Here is a 21,552-nt window from a genome sequence, read left to right as displayed (position 1 = left end):
CAGCCTGTTCATCCTTTCCTGATATGTTTGCAAATGCATTTCTGTTACTATCCTTGTAAATCCTCTCTCCAGTGCCTCCACATCCTGTGCTTAATAAAATAGGAACAAGAGATTGTGTCTGATTACCAACCCTTTGGAGGTTTTGCTGCACTCCAGGTGCAACATAAATGAAAGTTGTTGTTGAAAGCAGAGTCTGTTGGTGTACTGGAACAGGCACCATAAAGTGCGCCCCCTGCATTGTCAAATTCCTTTTGGTGGTTTTCAGTATAAGATTGACCTTGGACAAAAGGGCATATGTTTAATGTAGCTGATACAGCAAACTTTGTTTTAACCAGCATCTTGTGAACCGGCGCGCTCGATAAACTGGCAAAAATTATATCCCTCTAATGCCGCTAAGTTTATTGTAGTATTCTGTCCAATTATTGTATAGTTTTCAATTTATTTGCCGCAATGTAAGTATACTTGTTCAATTGAATGGCCACACGAAATATTAATAGCTGATTCCATTTTGAGTCAATTTCTCCTCAAGTACCACAATGTTTGATTAGTCAGCTGAGGGTGTGAGTGAGAAGACTCTCTGTTGATAAGTTTTATTCAAGGCAAAGTTCCAATATTATTTAACTGATTAATGCTGTAAATCAACTATAACAGTGATGTGTACACCCCCTGCATTACATTTCTATCACTTAGTATGTGTTTTTACATTGATAATATGGACCTCTTGATTATTTGATCAACTCCTGGATTCACAGGTGCTGGTTCATAAAAAGTTTGCTGTGTTATGCAATAACTGAGTACATAAACATTAATGCTTTCAAATGTCTTCTTTGTTTTGTAAAGGTTAAGTGACAGTCGACTGGTGTGCCAGCAGAAGTGTTCTCCATGCAAACCGTATTTACCCGCTCCTCGGACATCATGTGCTCCCTTGAGCCAGTCTTCCTGCCCACGAGTACCAGCTGCGTCCTCGTGCCCTCCTGTGAGCCTGCGCTCTTGCCCTCCACCTCCAATTTCCAACCCCTGCAAGCCATCGCACCAAAACTGTGGAGCTCTGCCCTCTGCCCTGAGCTCCTCCCTAGCATCCGCTGCCCCAATATGTTGCCTGCCATCTTCTGCTCTGACCACACGCCTCCCTGTGCATCAGCCGAGCTGCCCGCTACCTTCCTCTTTGGCCTCGTGCCTGTCCGCCGCCCGGCCAACTTGCTTGCCACCTTCTTGTATCCCACCCTGCCTTCCTGTGAGCCGGCTCAGCTGCCCACCGCCTTCTGCCCTTGCCTTGTGCACATCGATGAACCGGCCACGGTGCCCGTCACCTCTTCCGATGAGCCCGTGCCCTCCTCCTGCAAATCCCTCAGCAAGTTGCAGACCTGCTTCAAGTCGGCCATGCCCCGTGTCTTCAGTAACATACGCGAAACCTAATAATCCGACTGACACGTCGAAATTTAAACTTGAACAATGTATGGGTAAGATGATGAAGACTTAGTTTTACGTTACCGTGATTGTGCAATTGATTAATATCTGACAATTAAGAAGTCAAAGTTCATTTTTTTCTTTTGAACTGTGTATTCTCCTCACTTTGTCAATACAGCACGCACTTGATCTTGAACTGACCCTCACTGGTTTATAAGGTTCGTCGTATTAACAGGGGCCAGGACGCATCAATTTAGGATTGGCGCCATGGTAGAATTGTCCATGATTGCACAGTGTTAGGTTTGCCCACTTGCCTTTGATCATGACTGAAGCTTCCAATGTTGAGAAGGTCGCTGGTTGCAAGGTTTGTAATGAAGCAAGTCAGTCAGTCTCAGACAGCTCTCTCATTGGTATAATATGGGCACTAATGCCAAAAACTGCCAGACAAAGCTAAACTCTTCCTGTCCTGTGGCAGAGTAGTTACAATCCTGGATACTCAACACAGCTACACTCTACTTTGATTGGCACCACATCCACAAGCATTTGCTCCCTCCACTACTGACGCTCAGTAGCAGCAGTGTGGACTATCTACAAGATGCACTGCAGAAATTCACCAAAGATCCTTAGACAGCACCTTCCGAACCCACCACCACTTCCATCTAGAAGGACGAGGACAGAAGTGACATGGGGACATCACCATCTGCAGGTTCCCCTCCAAGCCACTCACTGTCCTGACTTGGAAATATATCGCCGTTCCTTCACTGTCACGTGGGTCAAAATCCTGGAGCTCCCTGGTCAACCCACAGCACATGGACTGCAGGGGTTCAGGAAGGCAGCTCACCACCACCTTCTCAAGGGGCAACTAGGGACGGGCAATAAATGCTGACCCAGCTACTGACACCCATGTTCCACAAATGAATAAAAAAAAAGCTAATGTTGGAGAATACCCCAGCGCCTTTTGCAATCCAACAAACTTTAATGATGTTGTTGCATGTTTATGCTTTATAACTTTATCATGAAAACTCTGCAGATTGCAGGCTGACCTGTTTCCCTCTATTCACCCAGTATCCCCTACGCACAGTGAACAAGTCATTTCCAGATGCTTTTTTGGTGCTTAATTAGATTAGATTACTTACAGCGTGGAAACAGGCCCTTTGGCCCAACAAGTCCACACCGATCCTCCGAGGAGCAGCCCACCCAGACCCTTTCCCCTACATTTATCCCTTCACCTAACACTACGGGCAATTTAGTGTGGCCAATTCACCTGACCTGCACATTTTTGGACTGTGAGAGGAAACCAGAGCACCCGGAGGAAGCCCACACAGACACGGGGAGAATGTGCACACTTCACACAGACTGAGGTGGTGAAGGGTATCAAAGGTCAGGGAACCGAGTCAGTGGAGTTTGGACCTGATGGGCTGAATGGCCTTCACCTGCTCCTATGTCCCTCTTGTTGAATGGTAATGGAAAGGGGCAGGATGATCACAATCTCCCTGGGCTAGCCAAACCCCCCTGCCAAAGGGATGAGATATGTAATGGGCTTGAATCAAAAGAGATGGACGGTGAAAGTTCAGAGAAAAAGGAGAAAAAAAGAAAGACGTTTGGAAGAGAGACAAACAGTTGCCACAGAAATTGTCAGGCAGATACAGGCCATTTGACCCAACCAGTGTGTGCTAGTCCACACATGGCCTCCTTGCCATCCCTGGATTCAGCCCAGAGTTCTGTAACTCAAGTACAGATGTTGATCTAATCTTCTCATGCTGCAGAGGGTCAAAGGCTTGTTGCCTGCCCCCAGACTTCAATGCAACAACCCAAGGTAAATATTCCCCACCATGGTCTGGTCATAATGCTCTAATGGCCTTGTTCCCCCCCCCTCCCCTCATCTATCATTAAAGGTGAATTACTTCCTGTTTGTGTCACTGTTTTAGACTGAGCTGGTTCCAGGTTAATAGCCTCTTGGTTCTCTCTTTATCAACCTCAGTGTCCATGAGTGTTGACTGACTTGACAATTTTCAACACATATTCTGAGACAGACTAGAAGCAGTCCCACAGCATGGGGCATTAATAATCATCCCCTAATTTCTGATGGCTGGCTCTGATTGGATGTATTGTTGAAGGTTTCTTCATCCCCTCCAGGCTCTATGCTCTTCAACTGGTCAAATAGCCACATCCCCCAGAGTTTAGAACCAAGAAATAAGGTTGTTCAAATATAAAAAAGGAAGTAAACATATTCACCCCTGAATGGCTGTTCTTCTATGTATTACTCACTGCAAAGATTACCTTTAACTTCCCGATACCTGTAAAACATTTACAATGAAATTAGTATTATTATGCAATAGAACATCTTCAAATCCCCAATCCTTGACAACATCCCTCATGCCTTCCCTTTCTTTTCCACAGTGGGTGGCACGGTGGCACAGTGGTTAGCACTGCTGCCTCACAGTGCCAGAGACACGGGTTCAATTCCCGCCTCAGGCGACTGACTGTGTGGAGTTTGCACGTTCTCCCCGTGTCTGCGTGGGTTTCCTCCGGGTGCTCCGGTTTCCTCCCACAGTCCAAAGATGTGCAGGTCAGGTGAATTGGCCGTGCTAAATTGCCCGTAGTGTTAGGTAAGGGGTAGATGTAGGGGTATGGGTGGGTTGCGCTTCGGCGGGGCGGTGTGGACTTGTTGGGCCGAAGGGCCTGTTTCCACACTGTAAGTAATCTAAAAAAAAATCTTTCCCTTGTACCAATGTTCAAATGCAACAGGATTGCACCGAGGCTTGTGTCACCAACTGATTCCTGATGAAGGGCTTATGCCTGAAATGTCGATTCTCCTGCTCCTCGGCTGCTGCCTGATCTGCTGTGCTTTTCCAGCACCACACTCTTGACTCTAATCTCCAGCATCTGCAGTCCTCAATTTTTCCTCCTTGGGATAACAACTGACAAGTAACATTCACGCCACACAAATGCCAGGCTATGACCATCCCCAAGAAGAGACAATCTAACCACCACCCCTTGACATTTAATGGTGCTACCAACATTGAATCCCCCACATCAATATCCCTGGGGTTGCCATTGACCAGAAACTCAACTGGACTGGCCACATAAACACATTGGCTGCAAGAGCAGGTCAGAGGCTGGGAATACTGTTGTGATAACTCACCTCCTGACTCCCCGAAATCTGTCCACCATCTAAAACGCACAAGTCAGGAGTGTGATGGAATACTCCCCACTTGCCTCGATGAGTGTAGCTCCAACAACACTCAAGAAGCTTGACATCATCCAGGACAAAACAACTCATTTGATTGAAACGCCACATCCACAAGCATCCACTCCCTCCATCACCGACACTCAGTGGCAGCAGTGTGTACCATCTACAAGGTGCACTGCGGAAATTCACCAAAGATTCTCAGACAGCGCCTTCCAAACCCATCTAGAACAACAAGGGCAGCAGATACAAGGGAACACCCCATCAGCAAGTTTGCCTCCAAGTCACCTACCATCCTGACTTGGAAATACAACCGTGTTCCTTCAATATCACTGAGTCAAAATCCTGGAAATTCATTCCTGAGGGCATTATGGGGCTACCTACAGCATGTGGTCTGTAGCAGTTTAAGTAGGCAGCTGACCATCACTTTCTCAAGGGCAGTTCGGGATGGGCAAAAAACACTGGCCCAGCCAGCGATGCCCACATTCACCAGTGAATTAAATGCCACCCACTTCAGCTTATACCATTTCTATCTACCCTGCTTTATTCCTCCCACGAAGATCCCCCCATCTCATGCCAATCCTCCTTCCACCCATTGCCCTTCCCCTCCTCGTCTCCTCTTGCAGAGTTTTTGAAATTTGCTGAGATTGTAATGGAGGCATGGAAACAGACCCTTCAATCCAACTTTGCCCATGCCAACTAGACATCCCAATCTTCCACAAAGCTCTGTTGGATGACCGTTGGTTAATTCATTTATTTAGGGAAGGAAATCTGCCATCCTCACCTGGTGTGTAACTCCACACACACAGCAATGTGGTTGACCTTTAATTGCCCTCTGAAATGGCCTAGCAAGCCCTCTCAGTTCAAAGGGCAAGATTGGGATGGGCAACTAAAGCTGGCCCTGCCAGGAGTACCCCATGAAAGAACAAAGGGAAGAAGTGAGATATTTTAAGCTGTTACTGTAACATCCTGGTGTACCCAGGCATTGCCCAACAGATAAACTCACCAACGGCTGCACGCCTTGAACTGAACAATCCAGGCAGACAGTAAATGTGTACAGATTCCTGGAGAATCCCAGAGATTTGGCAGCCTCGGATACTGATGATACGTCACACTTGCTAACTGGATGAAACTCAGCTGCAGATGGCTTGACCATTGTGACCTGATCTCACTGAAATGCGCAAGCTTCTGAGAGGGCTTGGGCAGGAAATCCACTGAGTGGATATCTCCCCTCATGGCAGAATCTAGGACAAGGGAACACAGTTTCAACACAAGGAATCTACCATTTAAAATTTCTTCTCTCGGAAGAATGGCAGTTCACCTTTGGAATACTGTATCCTATTCCTGCTCCTAATTCTTGTCTTTTTATTGAAGTTATAAGCACCACTGCAAACATTTATTCCCTTGTGGGAGCAATTCATGTTAATTCAAGAGTTTCTCTGCGCTTTCAAAATAAGAGTTGGGCATCCTTTAGTTTTGAAAATGGTAATGCATACGTTACCCTCACAGTGTTGATTGAAGACCCTGATAGGAGTGAACATGTTGTAGTATTTACACTCAAGTCTTCTCTTGCTACTGAATGTAAAATATTTGGTGTGAATGTTTCAGGGTCTATAATAAAAAAAGCAACTGTTTTATTGCCACATCAGCTCGAGTGTTTATTAGGACATGACAGAGTCGTTTTTTTTAAACGCTGTTTCTGTTTTAGTTCTTGCCCCTTTCCCGTGATCTCCCTCTGCTGCTATACCTTTCAATCCCACCTCCCCATTTATGGGCTGCTCATTGGTGTCAATCAGTACCAAGGTGGGTATGAGAATGGGGTGTGGGGGTAGCTAATGAGCAGTCCTTTCCATCAAACCCTCTCTACCCAACTGACCTGGGCATTTCACAGGTACGTAAGAGAGTAGGTGGGACTTGAACCCCGACTTCCTGGCCTTTGAGGTGAGGACATCTCTCTGAGTGCATCTCCTGAACGTCCTCATGGTTCAGCTCGAAAAACGCTCCTTAACATTAAGGCAAATAGCAGAGAATGTGACTGCAATCCTGATTTCCATCTGGTTACAGGGTTTGGGCTGTGGAACTGGGAAGTATTTGCAGGAAAGCTTGCATCAGGCTGATGAACACCTCACATCTCCACCTGACCCATCCACACAGCACCACAAGCCCAAGGTCAGGGAAGCAATGGGAAAGGTACTTTGCAGATCTGAACCTCACCAACAGCCACCCTGAGATATAGGCCTGTTCACACCTACTTGCACGTTAGGAGAGTCTCTGCTGTGCAAGCAGGATAGCAAAGTTTTCTGCTTTAACGTCTCCCTTGTTCAGCTATCTGAACCCTCTTTGTTCACTGCCTCCTTGTAAGGTTGGTATTTTTCTGAAGGGGAGAGAAGGAGGTGGGTTGGTGGTGGGGGGCATGTCTTTGCTTATAATCTTGTGTTCACCTGTGACTGCAGCCATGTGCAAAAGGCCATGAGGCTGTTGGGAGCACCTACAATGACATCTCTTCTTCTACAGCGTCGGAAAGTAATAAAACTGAGCCAAAGTGGTTCTGTGCAAAGCCTCCGACCCATTCTCCCAACAGTTGCAAATCCGGTCAAGGGCGAGATTTTTACAACACTTTGATTGAGAACCTCAAGAACAATGACTCGACCAACGCGCCCCTTGTTTGTAAGCCAGTCATGAACACATGTGACCTCAACACACCGGTCGCCAGGTAACCAAGACATGTTCCATCATCAGCTGTTGACTCATTGCTTTGTGTCTCAAACCTTTTATCCATGTGCTCACACTGTTGAGAAAGTTGGGAAGATTGTTCAATTGTGCCCTCCCATGGTGAAATTTGCTTCTGCATTTCATGATTATGGGAAATGGGCATTTAAAAAAACAATTCTCGACAAGTAAGGTTGTCCAGAAATAATGTCCACAGTTAACGACTGTTTATAAATAGATTTCTTTTAATGCGTTGTGTTCATACAATTAACAGTACAGATTATAGAATTCATTCTTATTAGAGGCAGGGCTGTTTACCATAAAAGTGTTTATTTTGGGAGTGTGGTCTTTGAGAACTTTTTTTTACTACAAGATATTTTTAAGGTGCGGCTAGAAAGATTTAAAAAAGACACGAGGGACAATTTTTTACACAGAGAGTGGTTGGTCCAGAGGAAGTGGCAGATGTGGGTGCAGTTATAATGTTTAAAAGAAATTTGGATAGGTACACGAATAAAAAAATGTTTTTGAGTGATATGGGCCAAGCGCAGGCAGGTGGGACTAATCTAATTTAGGATGATGGTTGGCATGGACTGGTTGGACTGAAGTGTCTGTTTCCGTGCTGTATGACTCTATAACTCTATAAGAGTCTCTTGAGAGATGGTGTCGTTGAAATCAACTGGGTTATGTCAGAGGGTAGTTGAGAGAAAATCATGTTGGTATAGGGCTGGAATCACATGTAGGCCAGATGAAGTAATGCTGGCTGGTTTCTTCCCAAATGGATATCCCCAAATTCTTTACTCATTACTTGTTGACTAGGAAGTGTTGAGAAGCTGGGATTGTCCTCCCAGGTGCGAGAAGGTTATGAGGAGATTTAATAAAGATGTTGAAAATGATGAATGGCTTGGATAGGCTAGCCATGGTGAAGGATTGGCGTGGACAAAGGTAAAAATCACACAACACCAGGTTATAGTCCAGGTAGCTACCTGACAAAGGAGCAACGCTCCAAAAGCTTGCATTACCAAATAAACCTGTTGGATTATATCGTGTGATTTTTACCATGGATAGGATAGGCAGGGAGAAATAGACAGGAGGGTTGAGTATGCAAGGACAGGGATCTATAATAACTTGTAATATACCCAGGGTGTGGAGTTTGGAAGGGGTGGGCTATACTGATGGCCTTGGTGAACTAAGGGGAATTTCTTTCAGAGTCGAGAGTGTGGTGCTGGAAAAGCACAGCAGGTCAGGTAGCATCCAGGGAACAGGAGAATCGACGTTTCGGGCATAAGCCCTTCTTCAGGAATGGATGAAAGGCTTATGCCCGAAACATTGATCCTCCTGCTCCTTGGATGTTGCCTGACCTGCTGTGCTTTTCCAGCACCACACTCTCGACTCTGATTTCTAGCATCTGCAGTCCTCACTGTCTCCTAGGAATTTCTTTCAGACCACGATGAATGTTGTAACTGTTTTTGGGGGGGTGGGGGGGGGGGGGGGGGGGGGGGGGGGGGGCTGCTGGAAGAATTGAGAAATAAGGAATATTGGCAGGGTTACAGGTGAAGTGGACTAGGCCAAACAACCTCCTCCAGTGACGTTAGATTTGTTGACTAATGTGGGAGAGTACAAAGGGATTTCACTATCAGAAGGGAACTGAAATCATTATAAAACATCAATTAACCTAGAATATTCTTGTAAAGAGTTGAATCAGTGAGAAGATACAGTATAGATTCATCACTGTGCATGTGATCAGTCTCTGACTTGTGTGTTGCTTGTGGAATGTGAACGCCTTTTCCAACATTTGAGCATTTCCTCCCCTGCTGGTCACCATGGTGATTGGAGTCTGCTTTGTTACTGCAACCTCTCGTGAACAGGTAGCCAGCCCTGTGCAGGGCTTCCCCCTGGAGGCTTATGGGGTTACTGATTAATCTCATGACAGGTGAGTGACCTGAGGGAAAGCCTATAGAGATATTAAAGTAATGGGGTGTGACTCTTGTATTTGTCTTTCTTTGTTTTATGTTGGGAAAGGATATATTGAAGTAGTTACAGGGTGGGGACGTTGGAGTAGGGTCATCTTGTGATGAAATGAGCCAGCTTCTCAGACTCGTGTGCTTAATATCTGTTTACTCCAACATTCACCAGTCTCAACAAGAGGGTGGGACCAGGGGCAGGGTGAATTCTTTTAATTCTTACCTTGCCATGAAGCAAAACCCATTTGTTATCTGATTGCCTTTGAGAAAGTGGTGTAGAGTTACAATTCATCTGGTCTCTGGTAGCAGTTTGGTACAACCGAGTAGCTCACTCAACCATTTCAGAGAGTGTTAAAGACTCAGCATATTAGATGTAATCAGTCATCTCTCTCTGTCTCTGTTTCTCTCTAATGCGAAAGCAGTGTATGGCCCATTGGATTATGGAAACTTTACCTTTACTGTTAGAGTTGACATGATATCTTCTTAACACAGAGCATTTGTGATTAGAATTCAGAACATCTATCGAAATGCTTCCTTAGAACCACAACAGGGATAGACAGGGTAGATGCAGGTAAAATGTTTATCCTGGTCGGGGAGTCTGGAGTGGGAGGTCACAATTTAAAAATAAGCAGAGTGCCATTTGAGAATCAGGTGAGGAGGAATTAGTTTTACTCAGAGGGTGGTGATACTTTAGAATTTTCTACCTCAGAGGCCTGGGGAAAATTCTGTCTCTGAGTGTAATTAGAGGTGAATCAAGTTTTGATTATCAGTGATGTGAAGGGTAAAGGGAATAATGTGGTCAAAGTGAAGTTTGGTCACCCATGATTGAATTAAATGACAGAGCAGACTCCATGGGCTGAATGGCCTGCTCTTATTCCTATGATCCTATAGCCACGTTGCTGTGGACCTGGAGTCATGTGTAGGCCAGACTAGGTAAGAATGGCAGATTTCCTTCCCAAAAGGCCATTAGTGAACCAGTTGCATTCCTACAACAATACTTTCATGGTCACCATCACTGAGATTAATTTCTAATCCCCTTGCTACTAGTTAATTCTACCGGCAGACATGGCGGGATTTGTCCCCATGGCAATAAATGGCGTCATGGATTAATAGTCCAGTAGCAGTATTGCCATCAAGGCACTTGATATTGTGAGGTTAAAAGAACCGAACCAGTTTTGAGGTTCTGTTTCCCACGTGCTGGCACCGCTTTCACAGAAGCAGACTTCGGGGAGAGGAGAGGATGTGGGGAGGGATTGGGAGTGCTGGCTGATGAAGATTGTTATTGACTCAATGAGGCTAATTAAAGGAGGCCAGTGAGACTGTGCAGCTGGCCTTCCTTCCCAATGCCAGGATTGGTAGTGGTAGAGAGCTGGGGGAGGGGGATTGGGTTGTCAGTGGCAGGGTTGTGGTGGTGGAAGGGGTGGTGGTCCAGCAATTCCCATTAGGCCTGAATGTAGGCTTCTCTGAGTGTAGTGGCTGCCATGGGACTGCCTTGTGAAAGGGGCTTCCCCTGCCCTGACACCCTCTGATTGGTCCTCTGGCTGTGAGAGTCATTGGACAGCGAGCCCACGTTGGCTTCTGTGGAGGAGGTCCCCATGGTTCCCCTCGCAGTGTGGGTTTCAGGGCCTCCTCCTGTTTCTGAGCGCACGGTATTCAACTTTCTCAGGCAAAGTGAGGTCAAACCATTTCTTTCTTCCAGCACCATGGGCAACATGAAAATAATCGAAGTCGCTGCCAATGGCCACTTTGTGCGGCTCTTAAATATCTCACTCAACACGGAGGAAGACATTGGGAACTACATCTTGCAGCAGAACATTGGTGGACACCCAGTGACAGTGTACCACTTCCCACCCAGGACCCGGGTAAATGCAGGGTCCAGTATAACGGTAAGTACAGGATGCCCATTGGTTGAATGCAAACCCTGCTCATACAAATTCCTTGGAAGCTGACTTGGAGCGATCCTCTGCTGTCACCATTTTTTGTCTGGATTCACATTCTGTCCAGCTTGGTCCGAGTTACCTTGCCACCTTTACCTCGGCTTGCAGGTGGGCCACTACCATTTGGGACCCTATTATTCCTGCGCCAAGGTGTGGCACCAAGTCTGGCTGAAAATGCTCCCCTGGGGTTCAATGAGATGGTGCCCAGCCCCACCTCATAGCAGCAAGAGATGAGTAAAGTGTGCCAGCCCTAGCTGACGATGCCCACAACCCGGGAATATTTAATTTGAAGTCTCTGCCTTTGAGCTATTGACACAGTTTCATTCACGGCTTTTTTTTAGGTCTGGGCAGCTGAAGCAAAGGTCCCACACAGTCCTCCAAAAGACTTTTTGTTGAAGGAAAGTAATAAATTCGGAACTGGTCCAGAATGTACGACAATCTTGTGCAAACCCAACGGGCAGGTAATTAGCTCTTGATTATACCTTCAGTAATCCAGTGGTATTACAGCAGTAGAGTCATACAGCACAGAAATAGACACTTCAACCCAACCTGACCATGCTGACCGGGTTCCCCAAATTAAACTAGACCCATTTGCCAGCATTTGGCCCATATCCCTCTAAACCTTTCCTATCCATGCATCTGTCTTTTAAATGTTGTAACTGTACTTAACGCTACCACTTCCTCTGGCAGCTCCTTCCATACATGCAACACCCTCTGCGTGAAAACGTTGCCCCTCAGGTCAATTTTGAATATTTCCCCTCTCACCTTAAACCTTTGTCCTCTGGTTTTGAACGCCTCTACCCGAGTGAAAAGACCATTGGTATTCACCTGATCACTGCCCCTAATGATTTTATAAACCCTTATGAGGTCACTCTTTAGTTTCCTACACTCCAGGGAATAAAAGTCCCAGCTTATCCAGCCTCTCCTTAGAACTCAAACCGTCCAGTTCCGGTAACACCCTGGTAAAGCTTTTCTGGACCCGTTCCAATTTAATAATATCCTTCCCATAGCAGGGTAAGCAGAATGCAGTATTCCAAAAGTAGCCTCACCAATGTCCTGTAGAACATGACGTCCCAACTCCTATACTCAATGGTCTGAGCAATAAAAAGTGCCTTCTTCACACTCTCTGCCTTGACGCCACTTTCAGAGACCTATGTATCTGAAACACTAAGTCTCTCTGTTTGACAATACATCTTTCAGGGCCCTACCATTAATTGTGTAAGTCCTGCCCTGGTTTGTCTTACCAAAATGTAACATGTCTCATATATCCAAATTAAACACCATTCTCCCATCTCATTGGTCCCACTGCGAAGCCATTCTGTCCATCGTGGGCAGGATTTTACAGGATTTCCTGCCATCCTTGACTTGTTTGTTGGTTGTCAGCCCATGCACCATGCTGCCCCAGAGTGGGGCTTTTACAGTGCAATCCACCTTGTCTGACTCAGAGTGAGACTCCCCTTCCCCACCTGGGCAGAGGTCACTCTGTTGAGAGAGCTGCATCAGATCCTAGGCTCAGCCTGACAGTGTCAGGATCGAGTGGGACTGCACAGCCAGGACTGCGGGCTGTCCCTGCGAATGAAGAATGGTTGCGCCTGGGCTTAAGTCTGAGATTTCAGACAGGCATGGGCTCGGCTTAGGTGCCAAGAGCATATTCAGTGGGAGGAGTGAGCTGGAGGGGGTTGGAGGGTGCAGGATGTTGGTTCCAATGGGCACAGAGAACCACTCTGACCAAGGTATGCTTCCAGTTCCTAACAATTGGTTGCCATCTCAATGAAACCGTGCATTGTAATGGCAGAGCGAGAGTGGGGCTGATGCTTGTCATTAATGGGGGCAGGGAGCATGGGGGATAGAGCTGTCCGACTCCTTTCCCTCCCAGCGTGAAATGGGAGAGTGATGGAGAGTGGGCAGGCCCACCCCATTTTGTTTTCCTCGACAAAAGTGAGGACTGCAGATGCTGGAAACCAGAGTCTAGATTAGAGTGGTGCTGGAAAAGCACAGCAGGTCAGGCAGCATCCGAGGAGTAGGAGCAAGACGTCGATTTTCCTGCTCCTCGGATGCTGCCTGGCCTACTGTGCTTTTCCAGCACCACTCTAACCTCCATTTTGTTTTCCTGCCCCATCATCTCTGTTTCTCCCCCCACCCCCCCCAACAACACTTCAGATATGCTGGTTGGAAAGGGTGTAATATCGTAAAATTACACCCACATCTGTGTTGGCCAACACACAGTTAACCAGTTTAATCCTGCTTCATTGAGCTGTGACCAACCTGACTGGCTGGCGGCTGTGTTGCCTCAGTAGCGCCAACCCAGAGCAGTGGCCACAGCTGGAACTGCATGCAGTTTCACCACTGCCAAGGAGCCCTTGGGGGAGTCAGGGAGTCTTAGCAAGGCCGAGCAACAGAAAGCCTTGCTTGTGTGGGCTATGGACCTATACCCCCAGTGAGGGGAACAGGCTAAAGAGTTGCAAGAACTGTACATACAATAATTAAGTGAAGAGAATTGGCTTACTCTGGGCTGTTTTGCCAATCGTGAGTTCCGTTAGTGCTTGATTGATACATTCTAGTGGAAAATGTCACAGGGTCAAGGGTATGTCACCCACTGATATGGACTCTTGTTAAGATTTTGGATCAATAATTGAATGCTTTCTCAGTCCCCTTTAACTGAACTGTGATCTTCCCCCTAGGCTGTAGCATGGTTCACTCCTGGTCATGGAAAATCAAAGCTAAAGGACCCATGCAAAGATGGAGAACAGTTCACAGACTATGAACATGCACTCCCAAAAAATAATGCTCAACATAATTTTCAATCAGACAAGGCAAAGGAAGAATCTTTTGCAAACGTGTGCCAATTCGTCCCAGAGACCTTACCAGTCAAGTAGGTATATGCGCAATTGAACATGTTGCCTTATTTCCCTGGAGCACCACCAGTGCTGCTCACTCAAAGAGATGTCTGAGATTAAGGAGCTCAAATTCACGATACTTCAGTTTCTGCGTGGTTACTCAAGCAAAACTCACAAAACGAATGGGCAAGGGCACATCACAATTAAAGTTGCAGATGGAATGAGAACCTTTAATGCAAAGGAACTGTACAAAGAGGAGCTAGTCCTGCTCACAGGCATGGTTTCTGCTCCTGGCCTGTGTCCCACAGAGCCTCGGGAACTGGTCATCTGCCCCCTTTCCAGGGTTCAGAGCCTTGGGTCGACCACATCTGGCGATCTGTCTGTGGTTTTCTTGATGCGAGTGTTTCGCCACGATATTATCAAGGCTTAAATCACCAGGACAGCTGGTCGAGCAGAAGCCAAGATTAACAACTGTTTATGATACACTAATACAAGATATTGCTATACATGTAGATCATAAGTACACCAGGCTGTGATCTAGTTACATTAGGACTAATGTACCAGACCGGTTGAAGAATGGCAAATGTTATTCCCTTGTTCAAGAAAGGGAATAGGAATAACCCTTGGAATTTACAGGCCAGTCAGTCTTACATTGGTTGGTGGGCAAATTATTGGAGAGGATTCTGAGTGACAGGATTTATGATTATTTGGAAAAGGATAGTTTGATTGGAGATAGTCAGCATGGCTTTGTGAGGGGCAGGTCATGCCTCATAAACCTTGTTGAATTATTTGAGAATGTGACAAAACTCACTGAAGGTAGAGCAGTGGATGTGGTGTACATGGATTTTAGCAAGGCGTGATAGGCTCATTCAGAAAGTAAAGAGGCATGGGATACAGGGAAATCTGGCTGTCTGGATACATAGAAGACAGAGGGTGGAAACTATTCAACCTGGAGCTCAGTGGCCAGTGGTGTTCCACAGTGATCTGTTCTGGGTCCTCTACTGTTTGTGATTTTTACAAATGACTTGGATGAGGAAGTGGAAGGATGGGTTAGTAAGTTTGCTGATGACAAGAAGTTTGGTGAAGTTGTGGATAGTGTGGAGGGCTGTTGTAGGTTGCAACGGGACATTGACAGGATGCAGAACTGGGCTGAGAAGTGGCAGATGGAGTTCAACCTGGAAAAGTGTGAAGTGGTTCATTTTGGAAGGTCAAATCTGAATGCAGAATACAGGGTTAAAGGGAAGATTCTTGGAAGTGTGGAGGAACAGGGAGATCTTGAGGTTGCCACCCAAGTTGATTAGGTTGTTAAGAAGGCGTATGGTGTGTTGGCTTTATTAGCAGGAGGATTGAGTTTAAGAGCCATAAGGTTATGCTGCAGTTCTATAATGCTCTGGTTAGACCACACTTGGAATATTGTGTTCAGTTCTGATCATCTTATTTCAGGAAAGATGTGGAAACTTTAGCGAGAGTGCAGAGGAGATTTACCAGGATGCTGCCTGGACTAGAGGGCGTGTCTTATGAAGAAAGGTTGAGGGAGCTAGGGCTTTCCTCATTGGAGCGAAGAAGGATGAGTGGTGACTTGATGGAGGTGTACAAGATGATGAGAGGCATTGGCCTGTGACCAGTGGAGTGCCACAAGGATCGGTGCTGGGTCCTCTACTTTTTGTCATTTACATAAATGATTTGGATATGAGCATTAGCGGTATAGTTAGTAAGTTTGCAGAGGACACCAAAATTGGAGGTGTAGTGGACAGCAAAGAAAGTTCCCTCAGATTACAACAGGATCTGGACCAGATGGGCCAATGGGCTGAGAAGTGGCAGATGGAGTTTAATTCAGATAAATGTGAGGTGCTGCATTTTGGGAAAGCAAATCTTAGCAGGACTTATACACTTAATGGTAAGGTTCTGGGGAGTATTGCTGAACAAAGAGACCTTGGAGTGCAGGTTCATAGCTCCTTGAAAGTGGAGTCGCAGGTAGATAGGATAGTGAAGGCAGCTTTTGTATGCTTTCCTTTATTGGTCAGAGCATTGAGTACAGGAGTTGGGAGGTCATGTTGCGGCTGTATAGGACATTGGTTAGGATGTTGTTGGAATATGGCGTGCAATTCTGGTCTCCTTCCTATCGGAAAGATGTTGTGAAACTTGAAAGAGTTCAGAAAAGATTTACAAGGATGTTGCCAGGGTTGGAGGATTTGAGCTATAGGGAGAGGCTGAACAGACTGGAGCTGTTTTCCCTGGAGTGTCAGAGACTGAGGGGTGACCTTATAAAGGTTTACAAAATTATGAGGGGCATGGATAGGATAAATAGGCAAAGTCTTTTCCCTGGGGTAGGGGAGTCCAGAACTAGAGGGCATAGGTTTAGGGTGAGAGGGGAAAGATATAAAAAAGACCTAAGGGGCAACTTTTTCATGCAGAGGGTGGTCTGTGTATGGAATGAGCTGCCAAAGGAAGTGGTGGAGGCTGGTACAATTGCAACATTTAAGAGACATTTGGATGGGTATGGGCCGGGTGCTGGCAGATGTGACTAGATTGGGTTGGGATATCTGGTCGGCGTGGACGGGTTGGACCGAAGGGTCCGTTTCCATTCTGTACATCTCTATGACTCTATGACTCTATGACTCTATAGAGTAGATAGCCAGACTCTTTTTCCCAGGGCAGAAATGGCTATCATAACGGGGCATAATTTTAAGGTGATTGGAGGAAGATTTAGGGGACACATCAGAGGAATGTTCCTTACACAGAGAGTGCTGGGTGTGGATTACACTGCCAGCAGTGGTAGTAGAATCAAAGACATTTGGGACATTTAAGCCTCTTGGATAGGCACAGTACAATGGAGGGTATGGAGGTTAGTTTGATCTTAGAGTAGGATAAAAGGCCAGCACAATATTGAGGGCTGAAGGGTCTATACTGTGCTGTAACATTCTAACCTATATTCTTCATATATTTATGTCCCATGTGCTCACTGTGTTCCTTCCAGAATGTTCCTCTGAGTGTGTTCCAGCTCTGGCCTTGCTGTGCCATTTATACCCCAGTAAGGTGCAACCCCATCACAAGGTTGCTCCAGGTCCCTCAGCTCTGACACAACAAAGTGAGGGGTCTTCAAGTTTGAAAGCAACTCTGGATGCCCTTGTTCACGTAGAGGGTAGTGGAAATCTCAAACCTTCCCCTCCAAAGGAGCTGGATGCTGGGAAGTTGTATTTATACCCCCATTGATTGCAAGAGCATATCATGGACTTTACCAGAATTGGCCCACATTAAAGACACACTACATCCACACTGCCACCATAGGAGAGGTAACAGTGTGATTCAGAGCTCACAACCCTACAGGGCTCAGCTTCTGGCACTAAAAAGAAGCCTCAGGAAAACAATCCCTGTGTGGTTGTTAGCTTGAGAAGAAACAGAACCTTCGAGAGACATTATTCAGGAGTCGATGGGGAGTTTGCATTCTGGTGTTGACATGTGATTCTGACTACCCCAAAATCTTCACAGAGAAAGAATAGTTTCTTTTAAATGTTCAATTCTTACTTCTTTACAATCCAATCACTCAGCCAGCCGAATTTTGATAGCTCTATGACTCTTGCTAGTGACAAATGACCATAAGAATGAGCTGTAAGTTAGGAAGTGTTTGGCCAACTGTCTTGCCTTGCTTTGCAGTGTCTGAGACACCTTTGTTTTTTTGCAGTCAGAAACCGAGCTTCTACAACTTTCCAACCCGCTGTCCTTGGGGTCAGAGTCTGGCTTCTCCTACCCACCCGGATTTCACCTTACCAAGGATGGTGTCTGCTGGGAACGATGGAAGCAGTCAGTGCAGGGACTCCCGTTCACAGTATACTCGACCTGACCCTATCCCAGGTGAGGTAAAAATCGGGCTGATCTGCACAAGAGCCAACTCTCCTGAAGGAAAGCTGCCCCGAGATTTATCAGTTGTGGAGAGGTACAGCACGGAAACAGACCCTTCGGTCCAACTTATCCGTGCCGACCAGATATCCTCACCTAATCTAGTTCCATTGCTAGCACTTGGCCCGTTTCCCTCCAAACCCTTCCTATTCATATACCCATCCAGATGCCTTTTAAAGGCTGTAATTGTACCAGCCTCCACCACTTCCTCTGGCAGCCCATTGGAGGGATAATGATAGCTGCTGGACAGTGGCACTGGCGAGAGTTGACACAGTGAACATTCTCATCCCTACACGTCCCTTGTGTCTGACGTATGTCTTCCCCCACAAAGCTTTTTACCAAATGTGGGAAAACATTATCAAGGCAAGTTGTAACACACTACCCTTTCAACACGGGTCGTCCATGTTTAAATACAGAGTGGGGAAATGTGGCGCTGGAAAAGCACAGCAGGTCAGGCAGCATCCGAGGAGCAGGAGAGTTCATGTTTCAGGAATAAACCCTTCATCAGGAATGGGGAGGGGTTGGGGATAGAGGGACTAAAGACCACCACCTCCATGATCACCGCCAGGACCAGCGCCTCCACGATCGCCTCCAAAACCTCCACGAACGCTGCGCACTATGTCACTTCCACCCCTGTGATTGCTGCTGCCGATGTCATTTCTGCCCCCACTGATGTCACTTGCCCAAACATCGCCAATGACCATGCCACACAACCCCCTCCCCCCCCGCTGCACATGCTGCCGAAAGCACCGATTCCACCACCGTATGCACCACCCCGCATTTGCTGCTGAATGTGCCACTTCCACCTCCCTCACTCTGAAGCTCCACCAACCATGTCGCCTCCACAGCTGCCACTGAGCACACTGCCTCTGGGAACGTCACACGGAGCGTCTCTTCTGTTCCCGTGGGAATACACAGCTTCCACGCCCCTCCCCAACCACCGCCATTTACGTCACTTCCTCCAGTGACATCACCAATGACCACATGACTGCCCCCACTCCAGCGAGAGTCCCTGCCCCCACTCCCAACTCCAACTCTACACCAGGCTCCACCCCTCCAGGCCCCAGGCCCCAGCCCACAGCCCTGTGGGTTTTTTCCATCTCCCCAGGCCTGCCCATCTCTGAGGATAAACGATCAGTCCTCAGTAAAGATCTCACCTTCATCTCACCACGTTGCCGGGTCAATGAATTCCAAACTGGTTATGACATCGAACTTTGCCTCCATGCTTATTTGTTCAATCATGACTCCCACTCACCCTCCAAAGACCCCGCTGCTGCCTCAAACATACTCCATCCACCTGGACACCCCATCCTGTTCTCTTACCCGCCCTCGACGTCTTCATCTCCAACTGCTGCCATGACATTGACTGCCCCAACCAGTCCACCCCCTCACCAACTCCACTCTCTCAGCTTTGCAAAAGGGCAGCCCTCCACTCCCTCTGTTCCAATTCCCACATCACCATTAAACCAGCGGATGGAGGGGGGGGGGGGGGGGGGGAAGGTGCACACAGTGGTAGTTTGGTGCACTGACCTCTACATCCTTAAGCCAGGTGCAACTCAAAAACACCTCCACCTACCACCCCTTCGATCACGACCTCACCTCTCATCACCAAACCATCGTGTCCCAGACCATCCACAACCTCATCACCTCAGGAGATCTCCCATCCACAGCCTCCAATCTCATAGTCCGGGAATCCCGCACCGCCCGGTTCTACCTCCCACCCAAAATCCACAAACGTGACTGCCCTGGTCAGCGCCTGCTGCTGCCCACCGAACTTATTTTCTCATATCTCGACACCATCCTGACCCCCTTGCTCAAGGAACTCCCCACATACAGCGGGACACCACCCACACCCTCCACCTCCTCCATGACTTTCGTTTCGCTGGCCCCCGATGCCTCACCTTCACCCTGAGCATCCAGTCCCTGTACACGTTCATCGGCCATGGTGAAGGCCTTCAAGCCCTCTGTTTCTCTCTCCCCCGCCGACCCAACCAGTACCCTTCCACCGACACACTCATTTGTTTGGCTGAACCGGTCCTCACCCTTGACAAATTCTCCTTTGAATCCTCCCACTTCCTCCAGACCAAAGGGGTAGTCATGGGCACCCACATAGTTCCCAGCTCTGCTGTCTCTTTGTCAGGTATGTGAAACAGTCCATCTTCTGCAGTTACACTGTCATCACCCCCAACCACTTCCTCCGCTACATCGAAGACTATATCAATGCCACCTCATGCTCCCACGAGGAGGTAAAAAAGTTCATCAATTTCATTAACACCTTCCACCCTGACCTCAGGTTCGCCTGGACCATCTTGAGCACCTATTTCCCCTTCCATTTCCATCTCCAGTGACTGACTCAACATGGACATCTATTTCAAACCCACCAACTCCCCCAGAAACCTGGACTACACCTCCTCTCACACCTCCCCCCTCACCCCTGTCCAAGGCTCCAAAGAGTCTTTTCACATCTGGCACATTTCTGCAAAGATTTTCTGGCACATTCACCGACCTTATCTATTGTGTCTATTGCTCTTGATGTGGTCTCCTCTACGTCAGGGAGCCAGAACGCCATCTTGTAGAGCATTTCAGGGAACGTCTCTGGGACACACACAACCACACACCCAACAACCAAGCAATCCCACCACCCTGGGCCAAACACTTCAACTCCCCCTCCCACTCCCCCAAGGACATGCAAGTCCTGGGCCTTCTCCACCGCCAAATCCAAGCCACCCGACGACTGGAGGATGAATGCCTCATCTTCCATCTTGGGACCCTTCAACCACATGGCATCAATGTCAACTTCACCAGTTTCAGAATCTCCCCTCCCCTCACCTCATCCCAGATCCAACTCTCCAACTTGACACCACCCTCTTGAACTGTCCTACCTGTCCATCTTCCTTCCCACCTATCTGCTCCACCCTCCCCACCAACCTATCACAATCATCCTCCCACCTTCATCCACCTATCACCTTCCCAGCTACCTGCCCCCCCAGCCCCACCCCCACCCCCACCCCCACCCTCCTATTTATCTCTCAGCCCCCTTCCCACCCTCCACATTCCTGATGAAGGGCTTATGCCCGAAACGTCGATTCTCCTGCTGCTTGGATGCTGCCTGACTTGCTGCGCTTGCCAGTGCCACACGTTTTGACTCTGACTCTCCAGCATCTGTAGTCCTCTCTTTCTCTCAGTCACTGTATTTAAATGCAGTCCCACTTATGGAATGAGTGCTTTCCTACCCAATCTGCTGGAAAGATACTATTATAAGCAGGATTAGATCCTGGATTTTTCCACAAGACTTGGGGTTCTGAAGTAGTGACCAACCAGCAGTCACAATTGGTCACCTCCTCGTTTTCCCTCCAATTGGGAACCTTGGGTAGGCACTCAGTTATTTATTTAGTGAATACAAGCCTCTGAGGCCAAGTGATTACCAACTCACTGGTTGAGTTGAAGTGGTCATTCCCCCATTAGTCTGTGGAAGGGACACGTCTGAGAAAGGTGCAGCATTACCTTTGTCTCTCTAGAAGTGCATTGAGGTTTGGTCTGTCCAAAACCTCTTAGTCTTCCAGTGTAAAGAGTTGCCCCCAACTGAGTGTTGCAAACTGGCACATGCCAAGGTG

General features: G+C 47.4%; 2 protein-coding genes across 2 annotated transcripts in view; both read left to right on the top strand.

Moving 5' to 3' along the window:
- Window positions 1-1,480, top strand: part of LOC140466599 (uncharacterized) — a 117,348-nt gene extending 115,868 nt beyond the window's left edge. The window contains exon 9 of the mRNA XM_072562050.1: window positions 841-1,480. Within this exon, the coding sequence (XP_072418151.1) occupies window positions 841-1,480 (640 nt within the window). The remainder of the gene's footprint in view (window positions 1-840) is intronic.
- Window positions 1,481-1,729: 249 nt separating this feature from the next.
- The window catches only part of LOC140466598 (lamin tail domain-containing protein 1-like), a 32,001-nt gene continuing 12,178 nt past the window's right edge, over window positions 1,730-21,552 (top strand). The window contains exons 1-6 of the mRNA XM_072562049.1: window positions 1,730-1,771; window positions 7,051-7,310; window positions 10,967-11,153; window positions 11,546-11,665; window positions 13,886-14,076; window positions 17,724-17,893. Of these exons, the coding sequence (XP_072418150.1) occupies window positions 1,730-1,771; window positions 7,051-7,310; window positions 10,967-11,153; window positions 11,546-11,665; window positions 13,886-14,076; window positions 17,724-17,893 (970 nt within the window). The remainder of the gene's footprint in view (window positions 1,772-7,050; window positions 7,311-10,966; window positions 11,154-11,545; window positions 11,666-13,885; window positions 14,077-17,723; window positions 17,894-21,552) is intronic.

Source organism: Chiloscyllium punctatum, chromosome 44 (assembly GCF_047496795.1).
Source record: "Chiloscyllium punctatum isolate Juve2018m chromosome 44, sChiPun1.3, whole genome shotgun sequence".
NCBI lineage: Eukaryota > Metazoa > Chordata > Chondrichthyes > Orectolobiformes > Hemiscylliidae > Chiloscyllium > Chiloscyllium punctatum.
This window is presented reverse-complemented; position numbering and strand designations above follow the sequence as displayed.